Source organism: Mustela nivalis (assembly GCF_964662115.1).
Source record: "Mustela nivalis genome assembly, chromosome: 12".
NCBI classification, from domain to species: Eukaryota; Metazoa; Chordata; class Mammalia; order Carnivora; family Mustelidae; genus Mustela; species Mustela nivalis.
Window position 1 is genome coordinate 50,788,865 of NC_139031.1, and position 21,005 is coordinate 50,809,869.

The 21,005-nt window shown below is 43.4% G+C and overlaps 1 protein-coding gene across 7 annotated transcripts in view; it reads left to right on the forward strand.

Moving 5' to 3' along the window:
- The window catches only part of RAPGEF5 (Rap guanine nucleotide exchange factor 5), a 224,008-nt gene that overhangs the window by 91,619 nt on the left and 111,384 nt on the right, over positions 1-21,005 (forward strand). For all 7 annotated transcript variants that reach the window (XM_082693712.1, XM_082693707.1, XM_082693706.1 and 4 more), the window contains exon 8: positions 18,779-18,852. In XM_082693712.1, the coding sequence (XP_082549838.1) occupies positions 18,779-18,852 (74 nt within the window). The remainder of the gene's footprint in view (positions 1-18,778; positions 18,853-21,005) is intronic.

Consider the following 21,005-nt stretch of genomic DNA (forward strand, 5'->3'; position numbering starts at 1 on the left):
GGGAGCTGCTCCCCAGATGAACATAGGAGACATGCCACCCAGTATCCCGAGGCCAGCCTGAGAGGCGGCCTCCATGTGTCCTGAAAGGCTGGCCTCCACGTAAAGCCCTGTGGCTGACAAAGTCTTTGTGTATGGACAAAGGTCTGCATTTGAGGGGTGCCTGGGTGAGGCCGGGGAAGAGGATTGATCTGTCATCTGCTTTCAGAATTGATAATTCTGTGATGGCTCCTTTGTATACCCCTTCTTTGTATACCCCATTTTGTACCCTTTGTATACAAAGGGTATTTTTTTAATGGCATAAAACCACAGTATACAAAGGGTACAAAATGAAAGTGATGTAGATGTTTCAAATATTAGCATATTTGAGGAAATATTTAAATAAGATGATTAGATAATTAAATGGAAAGCTGCCTTAAAATGTTCCTTTAAAAGAACCCTTGCCATATGCTGTTCTTACAAAGTGACGACGTTATACGGCCTGATAAACACACCTTCCCACCAAAATCCAGCAGTCCTGGGCATGTGGCTAGGAAGTTGGACTCTCATGCATTCTGTGTCCAGTCACTCTGCTAAATCGACTGGCTGCCCTCAGCCTCAGTCTCCATCTTTCATAAAAGGAAGCGGGCATGCGTGGCTGATGATGAGAGGTCCATGCTGAGCCTGTCGGGTCGTGTCCTAAGTACCAGGTTCTTGACAGCTTTCCTTCTCTTTAATTATAAGTTGATGCCTACTCAGTAAGAATATGGGAATAATAGCTTTTGATCATTTAATTTCCTTTCTAAACTTTCATGATTCGGTGCCTTTTTCCTCCTGAAAATGTGCAGAAGGCCCTTCCTGCTCCTGCCCCCCTCCTCAGAGAACATTTTCCAACTCTCATTTGTATTGACAAGTAAGAGCTATCAAGGGAAATCTTTGTCTTGGCCACATGACCCAGCTATAGTCCAGCATTCATCACATTAAAAGTCTAATTGTGTAAACAGCCATGAAAATGGAGCTGTTCTCAGTAAAACTGCAATGACATGAGCACAGGGTATGTAAGGGTAAGTAAATAATGCTCTGTAGTACAGAGGGCAGCAAGGTATTTGATTTAGCTGAATTCTACCAGTGATGCTGTTGCGATAAAAGCGAAATTTGTTTCATGTACTTTCTTTCTGTTTATGCAAAACACACATAAATACTGAACATTGGAGAATTTCTAAATCAGACATTTTCTTTGTAAGTGGCCAAACTGTGGTTTTAGCTATTTGCTTTTTTTTTTTTTTTTTTTTTTTCCGGCCGGGTCATAAAAATACCTCATTTTAATGCTCACACAGTGATTGAGATCTGTTTTTGGAGTGAGTGGGCCATAGAAATTTTGACCCCAGAGTCAATGAAGTCTTGTATTATACGACTTCTTAAATTTTGACAGTGTTTTTGTTTGGAGTTGAGGAAATAGAGATGGATAGATACCTTTAAAATAATCGTACTTTTGTTCTTGTAAAGCATTTAATTTGCACAGTAGTTAATTTGCAGTGCTTGTAATTCCTGCTCTCTGTCCCCCCTTACCCCACTCCAGTTAAGCTTGGATGGAGGCCTTGGTGTCTGCATTTTTAACCAACCTTCACCCCTAAGTGATTTGACAGACACATTCCAAAGTCTGTGCGATCCGCTGTCTCAGGGAATGAGCTGGTGTTTTACGAAGGGTGTTGGTCTAATGAAGCAAGTGTGGAGGCAATCAAAATGTTGTTTATACATTGGCTACTAACTCATTTATTAGACAACTGCCTAACTTGTCAGTGTTTCTCTACCCGACTGGAGATTTTGTCATGGGAATGATAACAGAATTCTAACGCTCTCATGGCATTAGCAGTACAAGCTTTATAAATGAAGTGAATTATTACCACGGTTTATTTGCTGGGCAGACTCAGGAGTAAGTGTACATTCTCACTGAGGTTTTCCATACTAAACTTACCAGGAAGACATTTGAGAGGGGAGTGGTCAGCATCATTTAAAGGAGAAGTAGATTTTTTAACCCTGGCTCCCAGCAAGTGCCCCTGAGCCAAAGCCACATCCTTGTAAAGCCAGTCCTTGTAAATTGTGGGCTCCTCCCAAGTCGGTAGAACAGATGGGCTTCTCTGGTTCCCCTTTTGCTAAAAAGCAGCTACCTTATATCTTTTGAAAATGCAAACATTTAATAAAAACAAAGCATAAAAGAAAAAACGTGAAGCATTCACTTTAAGAACTATTAAAATCAGTGGAGGTTTACACGTTATCATGTCATGGTTTTCTGGTAGAAAAATTACTGTGGGAAATGTGAGATTGAGGTTACTTTGTATCTATCCTGAGGAACAGATGGTAGAGAGCCAAGCATCACGGATACAGTCGCCATCTCAGTTTTACAGATTCCTATTTTCTTCATTTTGATTTTTAGTTTTGTTGTTATATGTTTAGAACGCCCATTTCTAAATCATAGTTCCAAAGGTGAAGCTAAGGAGACATGATTTTCCTCTGTCCAAAGGGGGCGGTATACAGTAAACACAAAATTGTCCCATATTAACAAAAAAACCAACTTCACCACCCTTCAGATGTGGGTCTTTAAGGGAGTTGGGAGAGTGACCATAAGCCCTGGCTGGGAGCCTCTGTTGCTGACAGTGAAGATGGGGAGGGGGGCATTTTCTCCACCATCTGTGGTCCCCAGGCAGTGTGTGGTGTGTGTCTGCCTTGTCAGGGAAGGGGCACATTCCATCATGGGGCTTCACAGTGTTAGCACCAGACACGTGGGCTGTGGGTTCGTACAGTGAGCATCTTGGACCCTCGGGGCCTCTTAGACTCATTTCTGAAACTAATGACAGATGTAGAAATCACACTTAGCATTTGTACCTAAGTGCAAGTTACTGAAGTTGCTTTGTTTTGTTGGTAACATTAGGCCCCCATGTAATAGCTAATTAATAGTCTTATAACCAAATGGACAGTTTCATCAAACGATGACATTATATGGGTGGTCAGCACCCTCCAAGGAAATTTGCAGAGGACCTGCTCTAAGTGCAGTTTTTTTTTATTACCTTGATATTTCAAGAAGAAAGACAAATAAAACTACTGATAGTTATCAATTTTGCATGAAAATTCAAAATACATATACTTCTCTTGATATTTCAAGAAGAAAGACAAAACTACTGATAGTTATCAATTTTGCTTGAAAATTCAAAATACATATACTTCTCTTGATATTTCAAGAAGAAAGACAAATAAAACTACTGATAGTTATCAATTTTGCATGAAAATTCAAAATACATATACTTCTCTTGATATTTCAAGAAGAAAGACAAAACTACTGATAGTTATCAATTTTGCATGAAAATTCAAAATACATATACTTCTCTTGATATTTCAAGAAGAAAGACAAATAAAACTACTGATAGTTATCAATTTTGCATAAAAATTCAAAATACATATACTTCTCTTTGAGAGGAAATATGCCTTTGTCATGGATATGAAAAATAGTTTGGGTTGACAGGCCAAGCTGTATCAAAAACCTTTTTTTCCCCCACATGTGTTTTGGCTTGGTTTTATTATCTGGTAATCTTAGGAGATTATTTTATTTTGTGAGTCATTAAAGTACTTGCATTGACTTTCTAAAGTGGTCATTAACAGAGTCTCAGAATTATTCTCCACACTTAAATAAAGTAGGAAATGCTGTGCTCTTTTACTTGAGACCATGACACTGTGGTCCTCAGCGAGCTGCCACCTCCCTCCAGGGACCAACATTTGAGCTCTTTTGGATTGGAACTCTTTTTTGTGATACATGGTCCATCCAGGATATTGCTCCTGCCTGGGCTGATGGTGAAATATCCCTGTTTGGATCACTCAGTCCCTGGCATGGGGGAGGGGGGGTCTTTGGAATCCCACAGTGCTCCTGGGCTATTCTTGTCTCTATAGAGGTATCCATGCCAGCCACATCTCAGCCGGGTTAGGGTCTCTGAGTCTTTCTGGCTGCCTTGCCCTATGATGCCTCTTGCTGAGGCTGCAAACCCCACTGCTTTGCTGCTGCATACTCCCTGCAGCCTGTGGCCCTTTATAAGGTGGGCTCCCTTGCTGGCATCTGAGCCCAGAGCATGTAGAAGCTTTTGGGTCTTTGCACATTTCCCATCCTCGTAAAGAGGATCAACTCGGGAATAATAAGCTCTGGACCCCATCTGCCTCTTGCCTGTCAGCTTTACTGTGCTCACTGCTGAATGCACCACGAGCACATCGACTGCCACCTCAGGCTCAGGGTAGACTGACAGTCTCCTCTGCGTGTCAAGTTGCAATCTGCATTTCAAACTGTGTTCCTGTCTTCAGGGTTCACTCAGCCATCTACCTGGGCTCACCTTTCAGAGCCCAAGCCCACCAAGGGAAGATGAGGCTCATAGCTCTTACCTTTTGTCTCCGCTGCCTCTCTACTGCCCTGGCCCCTGAACCCAACAGTCCCCTTGCAGTAACTTGAGGACAGCCTTGAGTTTTTCTAGCCCATTACTTCCTGACTACTTCTTGAGGGGAACAGACCTGTGGCTTCGTTATTCCAGATTTGGAACCTATAGAGTTGGTTCTTGATGTGCAAAGGAAGGTGACATTTCTCTATAAACTTTGCCCTTTCAAGGAAAAATTCTAGCTTGGGTGTCAGAAGATGGATAGTAATTACTTTGTTTCTATGTTCCTTATCTTGGACTCTACCCCAATAGTGGTGGGTGGGTCTGATTAGGAGAAAGGCCCCATCCGTGGCTAAAAGTGAAAAAGGGAAAAAGCACATTACTGTGTTGGGAATAGAAGGTAGCTACCCTCAATCAAGCACTTCAGGCCCCCCCTTTCTTCCACATACTCATCCTATGGGGTGCTTGGTGGTAGTGATTATCCCTCTTTTTCAAGTAATGAATATGAGGTTCGGGAAAGTGATACCACTTGGCAAAGATCATACACGAGAAGGACTGTAGGAACAATGCTGTATTTTTTCCCCCCAAATGTGTCATAAAAGGCAGTTTCTTTAAATTCTAGCAGGACAGCTTAGATGAGGGTTAAGGAAAATTCACATCTTTGCCTGCCCCCTCTTGAGCTGCATACCCACCATTGATTGCTCTATTGATTGAACTGTTGGTGTCTTTGCTTGTATTTGCAAACACAGGGACTCTTAGGGAATTGGTGGTGGTTGCTCTGTCTTAGAATTTCCCTGTAATGTCAATGGGAAGATTTAGCAGTAGCATGACTGACATTTCAGGAACAAAAAAAGCTTGGGAACATCACATGTGTGGCAGAAAGCTGTAATGTTATTTTTTAAAAGCAGATCGCTGGTCTATCATAAAACCTTAGTGAAGTGTCAGTGTAGATATGACCTGTTGTTTTTTTCTTTTTTACAATCCTCAAGGTGGATTTGTGTAGCAGTTAAAAGCAAATCAAGAAACGCAGGTTCAGAGGCACCTGGGTGGCTCAGTGGGTTGAAGTCTCTGCCTTCGGCTCAGGTCATGGTCCCAGGGTCCTGGGATCGAGCTCTGCATCGGGCTCTCTGTTCGGCAGGGAGCCTGCTTTCTCCTCTTTCTCTGCCTACTTGTGGTCTCTGTCTGTCAAATAAATAAATTTAAAAAAAGAAAGAAAGAAAGAAACACAGGTTCAGTTCTAACTTACCCACTTGCTATGACTTGTGGCTTCCAGAGGCTCATCTTCTTATTCTGCAAAATGGAACTAACGGCATATGTCTCTGGGGCTTGTTAGGAGTCGGGGGAGTTAAATGAGATGCCCTAACGCATGTAGCTCCACATTGACACGTAGTTAGACTCAGAAATTACTTTTCTTTTATTCCATGAGGTAAAACTTTTACTTTTTTTTTCCTTTTCAAATTTTTATTTAAATTCTGGTTAGCATACAGTGCAGTGTTGGTTTCAGGAGTAGAATTCGGTGATTCATCACGTACATACAACGCCCAGTGTTCATCGGAAGTGCCCTCCCTCATACGCACCACCCTTCTCGCCCATCCCCTACCCACCTCACTCTGTCAACCCTCAGTTTGTTCCCTATCTGTAAGAGTCTCTTACGGTTTGTTTCCTTTTCTCTGTCTCTCTCTCAGTTTCTCTTTTCTGCCCCCTCCCCATGTGAAGAGATACTGAGCATCGCTTATCATCAGGGAAATCTAAATCAAAGCACGATGAGATACCAGCTCACACCTGTCAGAATGGCTAAAATTAACAACACAAGAAACAACAGGTGTTGGCAAGGATGCGAAGAAAAAGGGAACCCTCTTTCACGGTTGGTGGGAATGCAAACTGGTGCAGTTACTCAGAAAAACAATATGGAGGTTCCTCAAGAAGTTAAAAATAGAGCTACCCTATGATCTAGCAATTGCAGTACTAGTTATTACCCAAAGGATACAAAAATACAGATTCGAAGGGATACACGTACCCCAGTTTATAGCAGCATTATCAATAATAGCAAAACTATGAAAGAGCCCAAATGTCCATTGAGTAACGAATGGTTAAAGAAGATGTGGTATATTTTTATATATATAGTATATATATTACTCAGCCATCAAAAAGAATGAAATCTTGCCATTTGCAATGATGTGGATGGAGCGAGAATGTATTCTGCTAAGCAAAATAAGTCAGAGAAAAATAAATACTATCTGAGTTTATTCAGGTGTGGAATTTAAGAAAACAGATGAGATAAATCTTTAAAATTTTTAATTCCTGAGAGACGTGTGGAATAGAGAAGTGCACTGGGGACTTTTTATTTTATTTTACTATTTTTTGTAGCAGGGGAAAGAGCAGAGGCCAGGGAGAGAGAGAATCTTAAACACACTCCACACCCAGCTTGGAGCTGGACTGGGGACTCCATCTCACCTCTCTGAGGTCACGACCTGAACAGAAATCAGGAGTCATTCGGTTCACCTACTGAGCCACCCAGGCATCTCTTCACTAACGTCCTTTTAAATGAATGACCATCTTGGAGTGTCTAAATACCACATCTTTAAGATGCAATTATAACAGATTGCCTTAAACCTGTCCCGTCACCAGAACATATCTCTGTAAGGCTTTTAAAAACTGAAAGCTTTTCTGTCTCCCAACAGAAATGGTGAAGAAAAACTGTAGCTAGGGTTAGTTTGACCATGTACACACTGTCTTGGCATTAAAAAGAAACTTGTGTTTTTCTGGCATATTTCCTCAAAAGAAGGGCAACCAGACAGGTTCCTGGGCTCAGGTACTTACGACTCTGGGAAATGGGACAAATATTTATGATCTAATCAAAGGATTTCATACAGGACACACTCTGCTCTTTTGATGTTATCATTTTTCTCTGTTGAGTAGCTTTTCCATTGACTAGACGTCTATTAAATGTTACTCAAGAGAAAGCACTGTAAAAATCTATTATGAAGTGAAGGAAGGGAACTTTGAAGGGTCTCGGCTCTAAGACAAGGCATAAGAATTGAAGGGGACACTTTCTCCCTGAGGGCAGGTTAAACCCTGCAGTCAGCAGGCGGGGGAAGCAGTCCAGAGCTGGTGTTTCTCCGGCTTGAGCCACCTGCAGCCCAGGTCCCAAGTATGTAGCATCTGATTGGGGGGGGGGGGGATGGCAGTATTTCAGCTGCCTCTGAGTTTCTTCTCTTCACTGTAGATTTATTATGTTATCTGAGTGATGTCGATTTCCAGAACATCAGTGCCTGTATATTCAAATGTTAGTACAAGCTATACTTTCTTTTGTGCAGCAAACATGTATTATCTTCTCTCTATTGGATCCAGGGTTTGGGAAGCATGGTTAGGGTACAAGGGGTATGTGGGAGCAATTAACAATGAGCAAGTCATTAGGACTCTTAATTTTTATAGACTGAATTCCTCATAGGAAATTCATGTCAGTTCTCGCCTAGACTGTTTACAGTAAACCTCCTGTTTCCTCTGTTTTCAGTCTCACTCCCGTTCAGTTCCTTTTGGACAATTTAAGTCTTCATGGTGTGTGGGAGCAGGTAAAGAGTCAAACCCAGGTACTTAACCATCTCCTCTGCGGACTTCGTGTGTGATCCCGGCCCAGCTAGTTAGCATCTCTCAGCCTCCGTTGTCTCATGTCTGAAATGAGGATTATCATAAGAGCTCTTGGAATCGGATCAAAGAGAAGGCCAGCCGTACACCTGTCCTAACACATCAGTAGGATCTGATTTAACTCCGTTTTCTCTATGAAATGAATTGAGTAACTGTTAAGTGGTAAATGGATCCTGCTTTGGCCAGGAAGCTAGTTGTAACTACTGGTAATGGATGAATGTTCCTTGCTGGGTCTGAATGTGGCCCATCAGTACTTTGTCAGTGAACGTAACACACGTTGCTGAAGGCCCACCAAGGTGGCCCCACCAACCTATGGACTTGCTAGCTTTTGGTTGGCAATGAGTGTCCTTATGAAACCAAGTCAGGCATGGGGTGTTGTTGTTGGGTTTGGGCAACATGGTTTTATCCATGTCTACAACTGACCTTTCTCTTTAGTTAAGTGTGTTGGAAAATTAATTCAGAATTAAGAATGTCAGTTAAGGATGCCTGGGTGGCTCAGTCAGTTAAGTGTCTGTGTTCAGCTCAGGTCATGATCCCAGGATCCTGGGATCAAGCCCCACATCAGGCTCCCTGCTCATGGGGAGTCTGCTTCTTCTTCCCCTGCTCCTCCCCTGGCTCCTGTGTGTATACACTCTCTCAAATAAATAAAATCTTTAACAACAACAAAAAAGAATATCAGGGGCTCCTGGGTGGCTCAGTGGGTTAAAGCCTCTGCCTTCAGCTCGGGTCATGATCCCCGGGTCCTCGGTTCCAGCCCTGCGTCGGGCTCTCTGCTCAGGAGGGAACTTGCTTCCTCCTCTCTCTCTGCCTGCCTCTCTGCTACTCGTGATCTCTGTCTGTCAAATAAATAAATAAAAGTTAAAAAAAAATGTCAGATTACCAAATGACACAACTTAAAAGAAGCAAATTGCTAAATTGCAAGAAAAATGATTTAATAAATTACTAATTTTTTATTCAACAGTTAAGTAAAAATTATTGAAAGTTCTTTTAGTAATACAAACTAACTGTCTCACGAGCCCTACTAAAAAAGTACTGAATAGATATTTAACAAACATTGGCAAAAAGAAGGATTAAATTATTAGCCTGCTCTCAGTGGCCACAGACCTCCTGCCCGCCTCGCCAGTACCTCCAGCAGAAGGGCGTGAGAAGGAGGAGATGGGAGCACCCACAGTGACAACTCGTGTCCAAAGGAGAACAGCTCAAGCAAGAGCTGGGCATATTTAGCTTAAGGATGATAATAGTTTCTTTGCTCACATCATCTCACTTGCTGCTAAATGAGCCTCCTCAGCCTGACATAGAAACCCAGCTAACTTTCCTGGCTTTGTTTTCTGGCATTTCCACAACACCGTGTGCTGCTCGCTGGGCCCGTGTCAGATCCCTAGCTTACGTCTGCCTTACCTCTGTTGATACCAGCTCTCTGCCTTGACTGCTCTTCTTCCCCTCACCTCATCCACTCACCAAAATCCACCTTTTCCTCGAAGACTCTTCCTTCTTCCGTCATCTTACCCTCTCCCCCAGACTGGATGTGACATTAAGTGTTTGTATCTGCTTTAACATTTTTACTTTCTGAATCAGTCCTATTCGTCAGTTCAATAGACAGTTACTTAGCAGCACTCTGTTGTAGAAATGATTCCAGGTCCTTAGAATAGGAAAACATACCCTCTCCCCTCAGGAACTCGTGGTGTAGATTAGTCAAGACAGAGGTTTGTGTTGCTAAGTCTAAAACACTGAGATAAGAAAATGTACCTGTACAGAAAAAGAGCTTTGTTAGGCCAAGAGGGGGACCTCGTTTAACCTAGAGTCTTGAGAGGACTCAAAAGAATCGTCACCGAGGAGATGGTGTTAGACGTGGAGAGCGCAGTGGACAAGAAAATTATCCCCTGTCGAAGGCAGGAACAAGGCAGTCCAGGCTAGAAAGAAAGAAATGTGGGAGGTGCATCTGGGGAGAGAGTCTGAGACCCACAGGGGCCTGGACTTCAGGCTTGGGTTGAGGCTTCCGCCTGAATGTTCCACAAAGTAGGGATCCCAGGTGTGTCCAAGCTCTCAAAGCTGCACAGCCTTCTGTGCACCTCTGCATCAAGGTTGCCGGGGATGGGGCCTCACTTGGTACTCAGGCCCCTGTAAGACTATCACATCTGGTGGGGAGAGGCACCTGAAGGTGATGGGGAGTCTGAAGGGATGGGGAGCTAGTGTGAGCAGGCTTGCCTTTTGGAAGGGGAACTTGGCACCCGTGTGGAAGAGAGAATGAACCGGAGGAGAGGCTGGCTGGGCGGCTGTGCCCATGGCCCCGGGGAGAGGCGGTGCAGTCCTGAGCTCTGACCATGGCAGAGAGGAGGGAGGATGGAGACATTTCAGGGGTGGAAGTGATGGGGTGTACTGAGAGGCCGATGTGAGGGCAGAGGGGAAGGAAGAGAAGAACATGAAGACACCTGGTGGTGACATAAACTAAAATTCTGTAGGAGGAGGGAGAGGCTTGTGAAATCCAGTGGACATGATGCTTGTGGTTTCAGATCATTGTGTGCCCCTACCTCCCCCCGCCCCCTGCAGAGGACAGAGGCTATGCCCCTGTTCTGTGATAGCAGCTTGTACCTCGCAGGGGTGTGATGGTCTGCAGCATGGAAATGTTCGGTGTGTAACTGGAGATGGGATCTGGGGCTCCAAGAAGGAGGACCGAGATGGAGACACAGATCTGGGAATAACCTGCATAACTGTGAAAATCGAAACCATAGGAACAGATAAGATCACTGAGGAAAGAGGCAGAGAGAGAAGAGAGAGCCTGCGGGAAACTTGCATTTGTAGAGGCTTCCAAGATGATAAGGACCCAGAACAGAGAGTTTTAAAACCGCAATCCCAAGTTCAGCTCAGAGGACTGAAGAAAGACAGTTGGGACAGAGATGTCATAGGCACTGGTCAGCTTTCCACGTGAAGTTCAGACAGTGCTCTGGGTGGGCCTGATTTGTCATACTATTTGGCCTATCTTGATGGGGAATGCTGAGCAATATTTTTCAAATTTTAACACTAAAAAAAATATGGCGATGAAATGAAGACTGTAACTGCTTTTTTTCCAATTATGTTTTAAAGCCTAGAAAAGATTGGAGCAGTTTGAAGCATTTGTGATTATATATTGGTAACCAAAAATAAACAGACTCGATCAGCATTTCTAGCTGCCAGCTCGTTTGCACGCCACCTCCGGGGGAACGCTCTGCCTGCCGAATGGGGATGGAGCCTTGGGGAGGGGCTTCCCAAAATAAATATTAAGGCCTTTCTCCAGGAATGGTACAAAAAAAATAGCTGGTTATGTAGATAATGCGGAACAGGGCTCTGCCTCCTGTGGCCTGGAAACACCTCTGTGTTTTTCTAGCATGGTCAAGTCCACGACCCACTGAACACATGAAGCAGCCCAACCTGATACATGCCTCATCCACATGGTGAGAGACCCTCGATGTTACTAGTGGGGAGGCATTGTGATGTTTAAACTTCATTTCTGTTCTTTCTATTGTATCATGTTGTGTTTCATTAGAAATGGTGGTCAGGACCCGGAAGAACAGACTCGCTGGTGTGCGGTCTGACCAGCACCGTACCATTCTGTCCATGACAGACCCAGACTTGAACCGTCACAGATAACATATGTCATACAGGGAGGGCTGGTGCAGGTTACTTAACGTCATCTCTAGAATTGGGAGGATTTTACCTGTCCCCGTCTTCGGGGCGTGTGGACATCAGAATGAGACCCTTCATGAAAATTCTCTCTCTGTAAAAATTGCCCAAATTTTAATTCTTGGCAAGTACTCAGTGAATTCTTTTTCTGGACTGTGCTGGTTTCTCACATTAAAACTTGAAATGCTGAATTTCTATCTGTAGTGAAATTTTGGGTGGGCTTGTCAATTAAAAAAAAAAAAAAGAAAGAAAAGAATAGTTTGGTTAGTTTATAAAGAACACTTTTAAGTATAGTCACCCAGTGCATAATGATCATTCTGTTTAATATTCTGTGAGTACGGCTCTTTCATATCTTTGCAAAATGGATCAGAGATTAAATGAGCATTTTTTGAAAGGACATCAGCCTTCTTTGCAGTTAAGTAATAATATTAGTAGAGTTATTAAGTAAGTTTTCTTAGCAATCGATTGTCCTCGGAAGTCATGAGGAGAGAAAACCTCTTCTGAAGGTAACACAGAAGGGATATAGTAAGGCAAGCCCTAAAATCTTGGAGGCTGTCTCCAGTAGCTCATCTTGAACGGCTCTTGGCTAACTTACAAATAGAGACATTTAAACTAAGTACTCTTCTGTGAATTCGTGCTAATTAATCCACAGATATACTTAGTTCTCATGCGGGCTCTCATGTTCACTGCTCAAAATACACGCTTTAGATCTTGTGCTTATGACTTTTGTTGTGGTTAAGTTATTTTCAAAGGCCTTTTCTTGCTTTTGGACTCTGTGCTGAGAGATAAGGAGATGGTTTGTGTTGGCAGAGAGGGTGGCTCCGTGCCTCCCTCAGTCCCAGAAGCTGTCATTCCTGTGTACGTGTTCCGCCAGAGGGAACTGTCCCAGAATCAATATTTATGTAGGGATTTTTCCCCAGCCTACTCTTACTCTGATCAGATAAAAGAAAATTCAGCTCAAAACTCTGAGTAACTGCTTCCTCCTCCTCCTAGCACATGAAGCACACCACGAGGAGGCATGAAGGGAGAGATCGTGTTTGTATGTATTCCTTGACATTTGTCTTCGTATCCAGGGGTCACTAGAACACTCTTTCTTACGTGACTGACTGCATATTTCATACATGAGGCGTCCCGGGGTGATCATAAATCCTCAGAAGCCCAGCATCAGTATATTTTTTTTCCAAGTAGTGTATGTGAACTTCCGGCTAACATACTTGGAATTTTACTTTTTGGAATCATACTTTTTCAGTATTTCTAAGAAAATTATGTTATTTGTGTATTGGAAGAGACCACACTCTTGTCCTGCTTCAGGACAAGGGCTGCAGATAAGAGCCTCCCAGAACGTTGAGAGTCTCCCTTGGGCAGACTGAGACGGATTGCCGAGTTCCCTTTGCCACATCCTTGCTGAACTTGCTTGTGTGTACAGTTCTCGCTCTGTGAATCCAACCTTAGGGCTGGTCAACTAATTTTGAGGTCTTCAGAGATGTGACAAGAAATGTAGTATTGTTGTTTGGGGGTAAGCCAGAAGTAGAGGACGGAGTCTTTCTCCCACTATGTTTTGATGCTAATCCCTGTCTCCTTTGTTTCTATTTATATGTACAAAGAATTATGCCTAAACCTTAAAAACATAGTGCTTGCTCTCAATCCTGAAACTGTTTTTTATTGTCCTGCATGTCCTCTGTTGTAGTGTAATGTGAAATAATCCATGCCTAGGCGCCAGAATGTTGTTTTAAAAACAAAAACATGGACAGGATGGTTTCTGCTCACACGGTCCTGCTTTTGCGTCCTTGCCCCTTCACAGTTACTATGACTTAGCCGAGCTAAGTTGTCTCCTGGCCTCAAAGTATCCCTTGTCAGAGCCGTGGGTCCCTGGGTCTGTTCACTTAGGACTTGGTGGACCATCATCACAGCCTCCTACACAGTGGCCACTGGCTTGCCTGGATGATCGATGTGGGAGAGTCCTTGTTAGCCATGGTTTTGTGTAAGTCTAAAAGCAACATGGATGGATGGCTCAGCTGCTCTGGTTCCTACAGACTTTTCCTCTTTGGGATAGCATCTCTCTCCATCTTGATGGCTTATAGACCCAAAGGCCAAAAACACACTCAAAGAAGGTCTTCAAAAACTTTCTCTGCACTTTTGACATTCAACTTCACTGTTTGGGGGGTGGGGGAGGGGAATGCTGGGGAATGCTGAGTTTACTTGATCTTTCTACTTTCCGGAAATTGAAGACCCTCTACTTATTCGATATTCTTTCATATGCTCTGGTTGAGCTTGACCAAAAACAGGAAAGGATTTAAGCTTCCTAGTTCTGCAGACTCACCTATTTGGCCGAGGGCTTCCAGCTGCCTTCTTGAGGTCCTTGGCAGTGTTGGTGCTCTTTCTGTCGTCTGGTTGAAGCTGTGTAGTGTACTTAAACTGCTTGTTGGTATGACTTTGCTCGCACCTTCTAAGACACCATACCCTTACCACCCCGTCTGAGCTCTCCTTTCCCCCAATTTTCCCCACCTTTCTGAACCAAGACAGAGTAACACTTCCACCATACATCACTCCCACACACACACCAGGCACCTGTGAGGCCGGATCTTATCCTCTCAAACTTCCCTTTCTCACACCACCAAGAAACATAAGGAAGATAAGCACGTGCCTGGAATGGGCCAGGCCACACAGTAACCTAGAGCCACAGAAGTTGTGCTGAGTACCAAGAGGAGAGGATGGAGGAGTGCTGTCCCTGATGCAGCTGGCTAGAAGCTGTCTTTTCCTCCACGTGGCCCCGAGGACAGCACTCTGTGGTGTGCAGGGGTCTGATGGCCCCTGCTAGATGGCTCCTTCTGGTCAGGATCACATCTTAGACAGCTTGATCGTTTTCCAGTGCCTGTCCCTTTGCTTTGCACACAGGCATTCTGTCAGTGTTTTCTGAACCATGGACGGAAACTCTGAATTAACTTTCCACTTGTTCAGTATCATTCCAGTTGTTATCTGAAAACTGCGGACCCCACTCAGTGTATTCTGTTCTCAAAGAAAGCACAGCACTACCCTTGACTGATGGTGCCCCCTTTCTGTGGTTCCCCCCTGTAAGAAACCTGTATCTTTTTCCACACTTGCCTATTTTTAGTCATTTTCTCCAGACTCTGTAACATCTCCCTCTAGCCTCAAACACAGACAGTCCAGAGGTGGAAGTTCTAACTGGAAGCTAGTTACTACCTCTCCTGCTCAGCTGGTTAGACCTTTTTACTGCTGACTGCTGAGGGTAGGAGGGTCACTGACTCTGTCCCCTGACCTTGGCAGAATGTCACCTGGGAGCCCTTAGGGTTCCTTTCCTGGAGGACCACCTGCCTGTTGTCTGGGAACTAGACCTTATTTTCCTTCTATGATGCAGTAGGGCATGTTCTCACTTTTAAGAAACCATTTATGAGAGACAGCCCCCTCCCCTATAAAAGAGGCTCCAAATAAGAGTACAATCCTGAAAGATTATGGACTATGAATTGTTTCTGATGGAGATCATTTTCTACAACTAAATCTCAGTTTTCCTGTTTCTCTTGTGATGAAGGGATTACCTTTTGGTAAGGAAAAAGATTTTAGAGATTTTTAGTTAGACATCATGGAAATCTAACCCAGATTTTTTTTTTTTTTAAGATTTTATTTATTTGTCAAACAGAGACGACAAGTAAGCAGAGAGGCAGGCAGAGAGAGGAAGGGAAGCAGGCTCCCTGCCGAGCAGAGAACTCAATGTGGGGCTCCATCCCAGGACCCTGGGATCATGACCTGAGCCAAAGGCAGAGGTTTTAACCCACTGAGCCACCCAGGCGCCCCAACCCAGATTTTTTAAAAGTGTAGTCCTGGGATGTCTCGGGGGCTCGGTTGTTAGTTATTTGCCTTCTGCTCAGGTCGTGATCCCAGGGGCCTGGGATTGAGCCCTGCATCAAGCTCCCTGCTTAGCAGGGAGCCCACTTCTCCCTCTCCTACTCCCCCTGCTTGTGTCCCTCTCTTGCTATGTCTCTCTATGTCAAATAAACAAATAAAATACTTAAAACAAATAAAGGCATGGTCCTCTCAAAAAAGAAATAGCAATGCAGTAATCTTAACATGACAACAATATGGCAGATTATTGAATGAAGTGGATTAACCTGAATAAATTCTATGAAATGTCTCTTTAAAAATTAAAAATTAGGGGCACCTGGGTGGCTCAGTGGGTTAAAGCTCTGCTTTCGGCTCAGGTCATGATCTCAGGGTCCTAGGATAGAGCCCCACATCGGGCTCTCTCCTCAGCAGGGAGCTTGCTTCCCTCTCTCTCTCTCTCTGCCTGCCTCTGCCTACTTGTGATCTCTCTCTCTCCCTGTCAAATAAATAAATAAATAAATAAATCTTTAAAAATTTAAAATAAAAACATGAACTTAGTTGGCAAAATATTCCAAATTCAATTTTCTTCATTTTCATCTAATTTAAAACCTTAAAGAGCAAAAATTCAAATTACAACATAAAGGAAGTACCAAGATATGGTTCCCACTTCATATGGGTACACTTGTCCCACGTTAGTTGCTCTCCAGGAGAATGCTCCCCACTATAGGCTGAGGAAAGACTTATTTCAGTTAGTTAAACAGAGTTCCTAACTCTGTAGCCAAGGCTTTTTTTTTTTTTTTTTTTTTTAAAGTAGGTTCCATGCCTAGCTTGGAGTGCAGTGCAGGGCTTGAACTCACAACACTGAGATCAAGACCTGAGCTGAAATCAAGAGTCAGATGCCCAACTGACTGAGCCCCCCGGGTGCCCTGAGCCATTGCATTTTTAAGTGGAATTTAAAATGTTATTCTGTATTTTTCTCTTGGCATTCTTGTTTCTAGTTTTTCAGAGAAATCATGGGAGTTTTTCTTTCTTCTTAAGTTTTCTCATAATCGGGCAACAGTAGCAACAGGGGACCCTCTTTGAACAAACATTAATGGAACTTTTTGCTGAAAATAGAAGAGAAGCTTCTGTCCACTTCCGCTGTTCCTGCCTGGCCTATAGATGCTCAGTGATGGGAGTTATCCTAGTTATTCGTGGTGTTTAACAGAAGAATTTCCCTTCCCTCTTTTTCATAAATGGTTATGAAAGCAGTTGTTTCTGTAAGTAGGGGTAGTCATGTTGTACCGTTTGGGGCACTCGGGGAGGAACTGCTCATCTGCTGGTTTTTACAGAGCTCGTACTGCGTACCCAGCATTTTAGATGCACTTCATGCCAAGTAATACACAGTAGGCATAAAAGGCATACAAAAGCCAGAGGTACATGAAATGCTACTCTAAAAAAAGTACAGAGCAGGGAGCACAATATTTGAATGTCTATAAAACATTACGAACCGAACCCTTAACTACGGTGCGTGACTTCACTGTCAGAAAGATTGGTAATGTTTTTGCCCTGCTTTTGATGGAGAGAGCAAAAGAAAAAAATGGCATGGCAGATGCAAGGAATAATTTCTTCTACTTAGGAGTCGTGCTTGATTGCTTCTTATCCTCATCTCCCCTGACCCCCAGCCATCTTCAGTTCATTGGCAAGGGGTGTCCATTTTGCCTAAAAACTCAACTCCAGAGCTCTCTGTATCTTCACCTCGTCTCCACCTCCCTGGCCTGAGTCATCATCATTTCTGGTCAGGATGTCAGCGAAAAACTGGTCTCCCTGCTTCCTCTCTTGCTTCTCTCGAGTCTGTTCTCCACAATGAAGCTAAAGGAACTTTTGAAAATATGCATCAAATCATGTGATTCCCAATTTAAAAGTCCTTAGTGCTTTCTTCTGTTCTTAGGCTTATATCTGAATTTGCAGAGTGGTCCATGTTCTCTCTAGCTCCTGTCACTCTCCCATGCCATGGGTGGCTCCATCTCAACCTTGAGGTAGCAGCACAACTGTCACTTCTTCAGGGAAGCACCATCTCCCCACTACGCCACCACCAGAAGTGGCCAACCCCCAGTTTGTTTTCTGTCATATCCCCATTTATCATGATCATCTTATTTTAAAATTAGTATTATATTATTTTTAAATTAAATTATATTATATTTTAAATTATTATATGTTATATATTATATATAATATAATATCATATAATATATATTATATATTATTATATATATTTTAAAATTATTATGATTATTATTGTTTGTTACAGTAGTAGGTGTGCAGTGACTGTCTTCCCAGCTAGGATGTGTAATTCATCATAAAGTCGGAGCTCACCTGCCTTTTTCCAGGAGTAGCCCCCATGCCAGGCACATAGTCGACACTCAGTAAATATTTTGAAAGTGAAAGAGCAAACTGTACAAAGAGTAAAATAATTAAATCCCTCTGCCTGGATCAGGGTTGTATAGAATGTCATTGTGAAGTTGGAGATTAGGAGGAAGCTAGAGAATTCAAGGAAGACCTTTCGTGATGAACAGGGAATTCATACTTGATAAGATAAGCGATACATAGGCCAAAGCATGGCACTCTGTTTGTTTTTGGAGACTGATTATTTAAGCGGTGGTGCCCCCGCTGGATTGTATTAGAGGAATTAAGAGCTTTGTGTTAGGAAATGATTGTACTCACATGGAAAGGGTGACAAGGACTTGGATAGGGAGATGCTGGGGAAAATAAGAAGAGGTCGATTTGAGATTCCAGAGTTTGGAATTTTATAATAATGATGCACTGAAGTGGTCTGAATAGACAATATTATGCTTTCTTTATATGTGACCATAAACTACCAGCCCAAAACCCCCACTTTATTTAAAAAAAAAAAAAATTCTCAGATAAACTTGACCAAAGCTTTCGACTACACCCCAATTCCCCCTTGGCTGAAGCCCAGTACTGACATGCTGATGTCGGGGTGGATTTAGGTGAAGAGAAGAAATGAGAGCAAACTTTTCCACTGCCCTTGATTTAATAAACAAGATAATGTACATGAAAAGTGCTCCCTGTGGTTAGTTAAACTTTCACCCAAATACTTAAGAAAAAAAAAAAATAGTGCTATATTTACATTTTGTGACTCTACCTTGCATTATTTTTTCCTGCCAAATTACCATCTGAAAGAGAATGATCTGAAACTGTTTTCTTAAGGATACTACATTTTTTAACATTGTTTCTCTTTTTTTTGTTTAAAGCAATCGAACAAGAGGAAGAAAACGGTGACAAACACGTGATTGGGACAGAAGCTAGAGGTGTCCCAGATTCTCAGGTATGATCAGTTCTGTGGCCTTCTCTCATGACGCCTGTCTTCTGCACTGGGAATGCTGACATAAGGCAGGGGTTTGCAGATGATACAGATACAACCTTCTGTGTTCTGGAAAGAGTGGTATTCCTGGGAACAAAGTGCTTATTTTTGATAGAGAGGCATTTCACAGGAAGGATCGTAAATTGTTAATTATATTTGTAATTTGACTCATGAGGAAGGGACAGAGGGGCAGACATCCTCCACTTTCCAGAGAAAGCAAGGAAATAATTAAAGAGCTAAGAGAGACCACCCTAGAGCAGCCCACCCCCTGGAGACAGCAGAGAAGAATGGGCTGGCTGACAGCAGGACAGGCAGGGCTGGGCCACACAGACGGACGTGTGATGCCTTGCCTGCCAAAGATTCTCTGCCAACACCCACCATCTAATTCACAGCACGGATAAGCTTTGACCAGCATCTCATCTCCAAACAGCACTGTGGCCTCACCACGTACACCCTAGCGTTCTCAAATGCTAACTTGGTGTAGATCAGAGCATTTAAAGATTCTTGGCGTGGCTGACCCATTATACTTCCTTTCCAGCTCTAAATCTATTGGTTCTGGTCAGAATAATTACATTAGCTTTTTCAATCAAGATGGCACAGGCTGCACTAGTTCAGTAAGTTGAAGGAAGGAACTGTTGGGAGTCGTTGTGCTGTGGAGATACTGAAAATTCTGCCATCACCAAGCTTATACTGAAATCGCCTTTCAGGCTTTCAAGCAAATGTGGGCAGGGATTTCCCCCACTGAATGTATTCCAGACTCTCTCAAAGGTTTCTTAAGTCATAAATTATTAGTGAGACAGGTATTTCTAAACATACGTTGTTGTTCTTTACTTGTTTTGAGCTTACTCTGTGGGCAAAAGTCTGTCGTAAGGGAATCGTATTTGTGTCTCAGGAGGATACACAGACCTGGCTTTTCAAGATTCTGTGGTTTTCTGTGGTTTTCTTCAGCTGTGCCACGAGTGTACATATACAGGAGGTACCGAGGTTCGAAATCATGAAAGCAGACAAAGCCAGTGAATCCATAATTCGATCAGGAATGGTTTCAATTTAGGTTTGAAAGGCAGGAATTAAGTTCACTGGGGGCCTAACTGTGGGTGACAGGCCTAGGCTGTGGAGGAAGGCAGGGAGCTGTCACCTCCTCTGACTCGTCTGAGAAAGCATGACCTGCTGCCACAGGACAAGCATCAGTTTTGTCAATTTTCGATTCTGCAGGCTATCTTTCCAAATGCTCTGGAGTTAGCATCCTCAGCGGTTCAAGTCATGGAGGGTGAGCTCAGAGAAAACTTTGAGAGTTTTGCCCTCAGAATAGAAATAAATGTTTGTGTGTGCCCATGGGTGTCTACGTTGACTCCAGAACATATTATTTTGATGTTTGGTGTACACACACATAACAGATAGAGCATCTGTATGCTGGGCTCGCTGGTATTTCACATTGTTGCGGTCTTCACTCCGCAGCATATTTTAAGCAGGCAGAAACTGATTTCTCACTCCTTCCAACCGCCGAAATACATTGCTCTGGGAAAAATGCCCTGGGGCTGATGAAAACTTTGGATGTGTAAAGGGTTAAGATGGAGAGATGGGATCTCCTAGACACATTTCCCCCCTCCTGAAAACTCTAATTCTCTCCTCAGATGTTCCCTCCTTTCTTCCTTCTCTCCCTAAAAATATCTTTTCTGCCTGAGAAACTCCCTGTTTTAAAGCAGGGATGTGTGGGGGGAGTGGAGCGAGCATCTAGACTAGGGTTTGCCTCCCAGCCCTTCTTCTGCACAGCCTGTGTCCTTACATGAGTTCGTCAGTGTCTAAGCACAGGTGTTCCTGCAGGGTGACATCAGTGACTTCATCACCATGGTGCCCTCACCAGCCAAGTCCCTGCAGGTGACCGGCATGCGGGGTTTTCATCTCTGTGAAGTAGGTGGTCTGGGGGCTGACATGAGACAGTGTAGGACATGCTAGCGTGTGAGAGTTTCAGAGGCAGCATGTCTGAGGTCCAGAGTGAAGCCTTCGGGGCCGGATGGCCTCCTGGCTCTGCCGCTGGAGCCTGGGCAATGTGTTCTCTCCTGACCTTGGAGCCCTCTTCTGTCATAGTACCGAGATTTGGGCAGACTGTTAGATGCAGT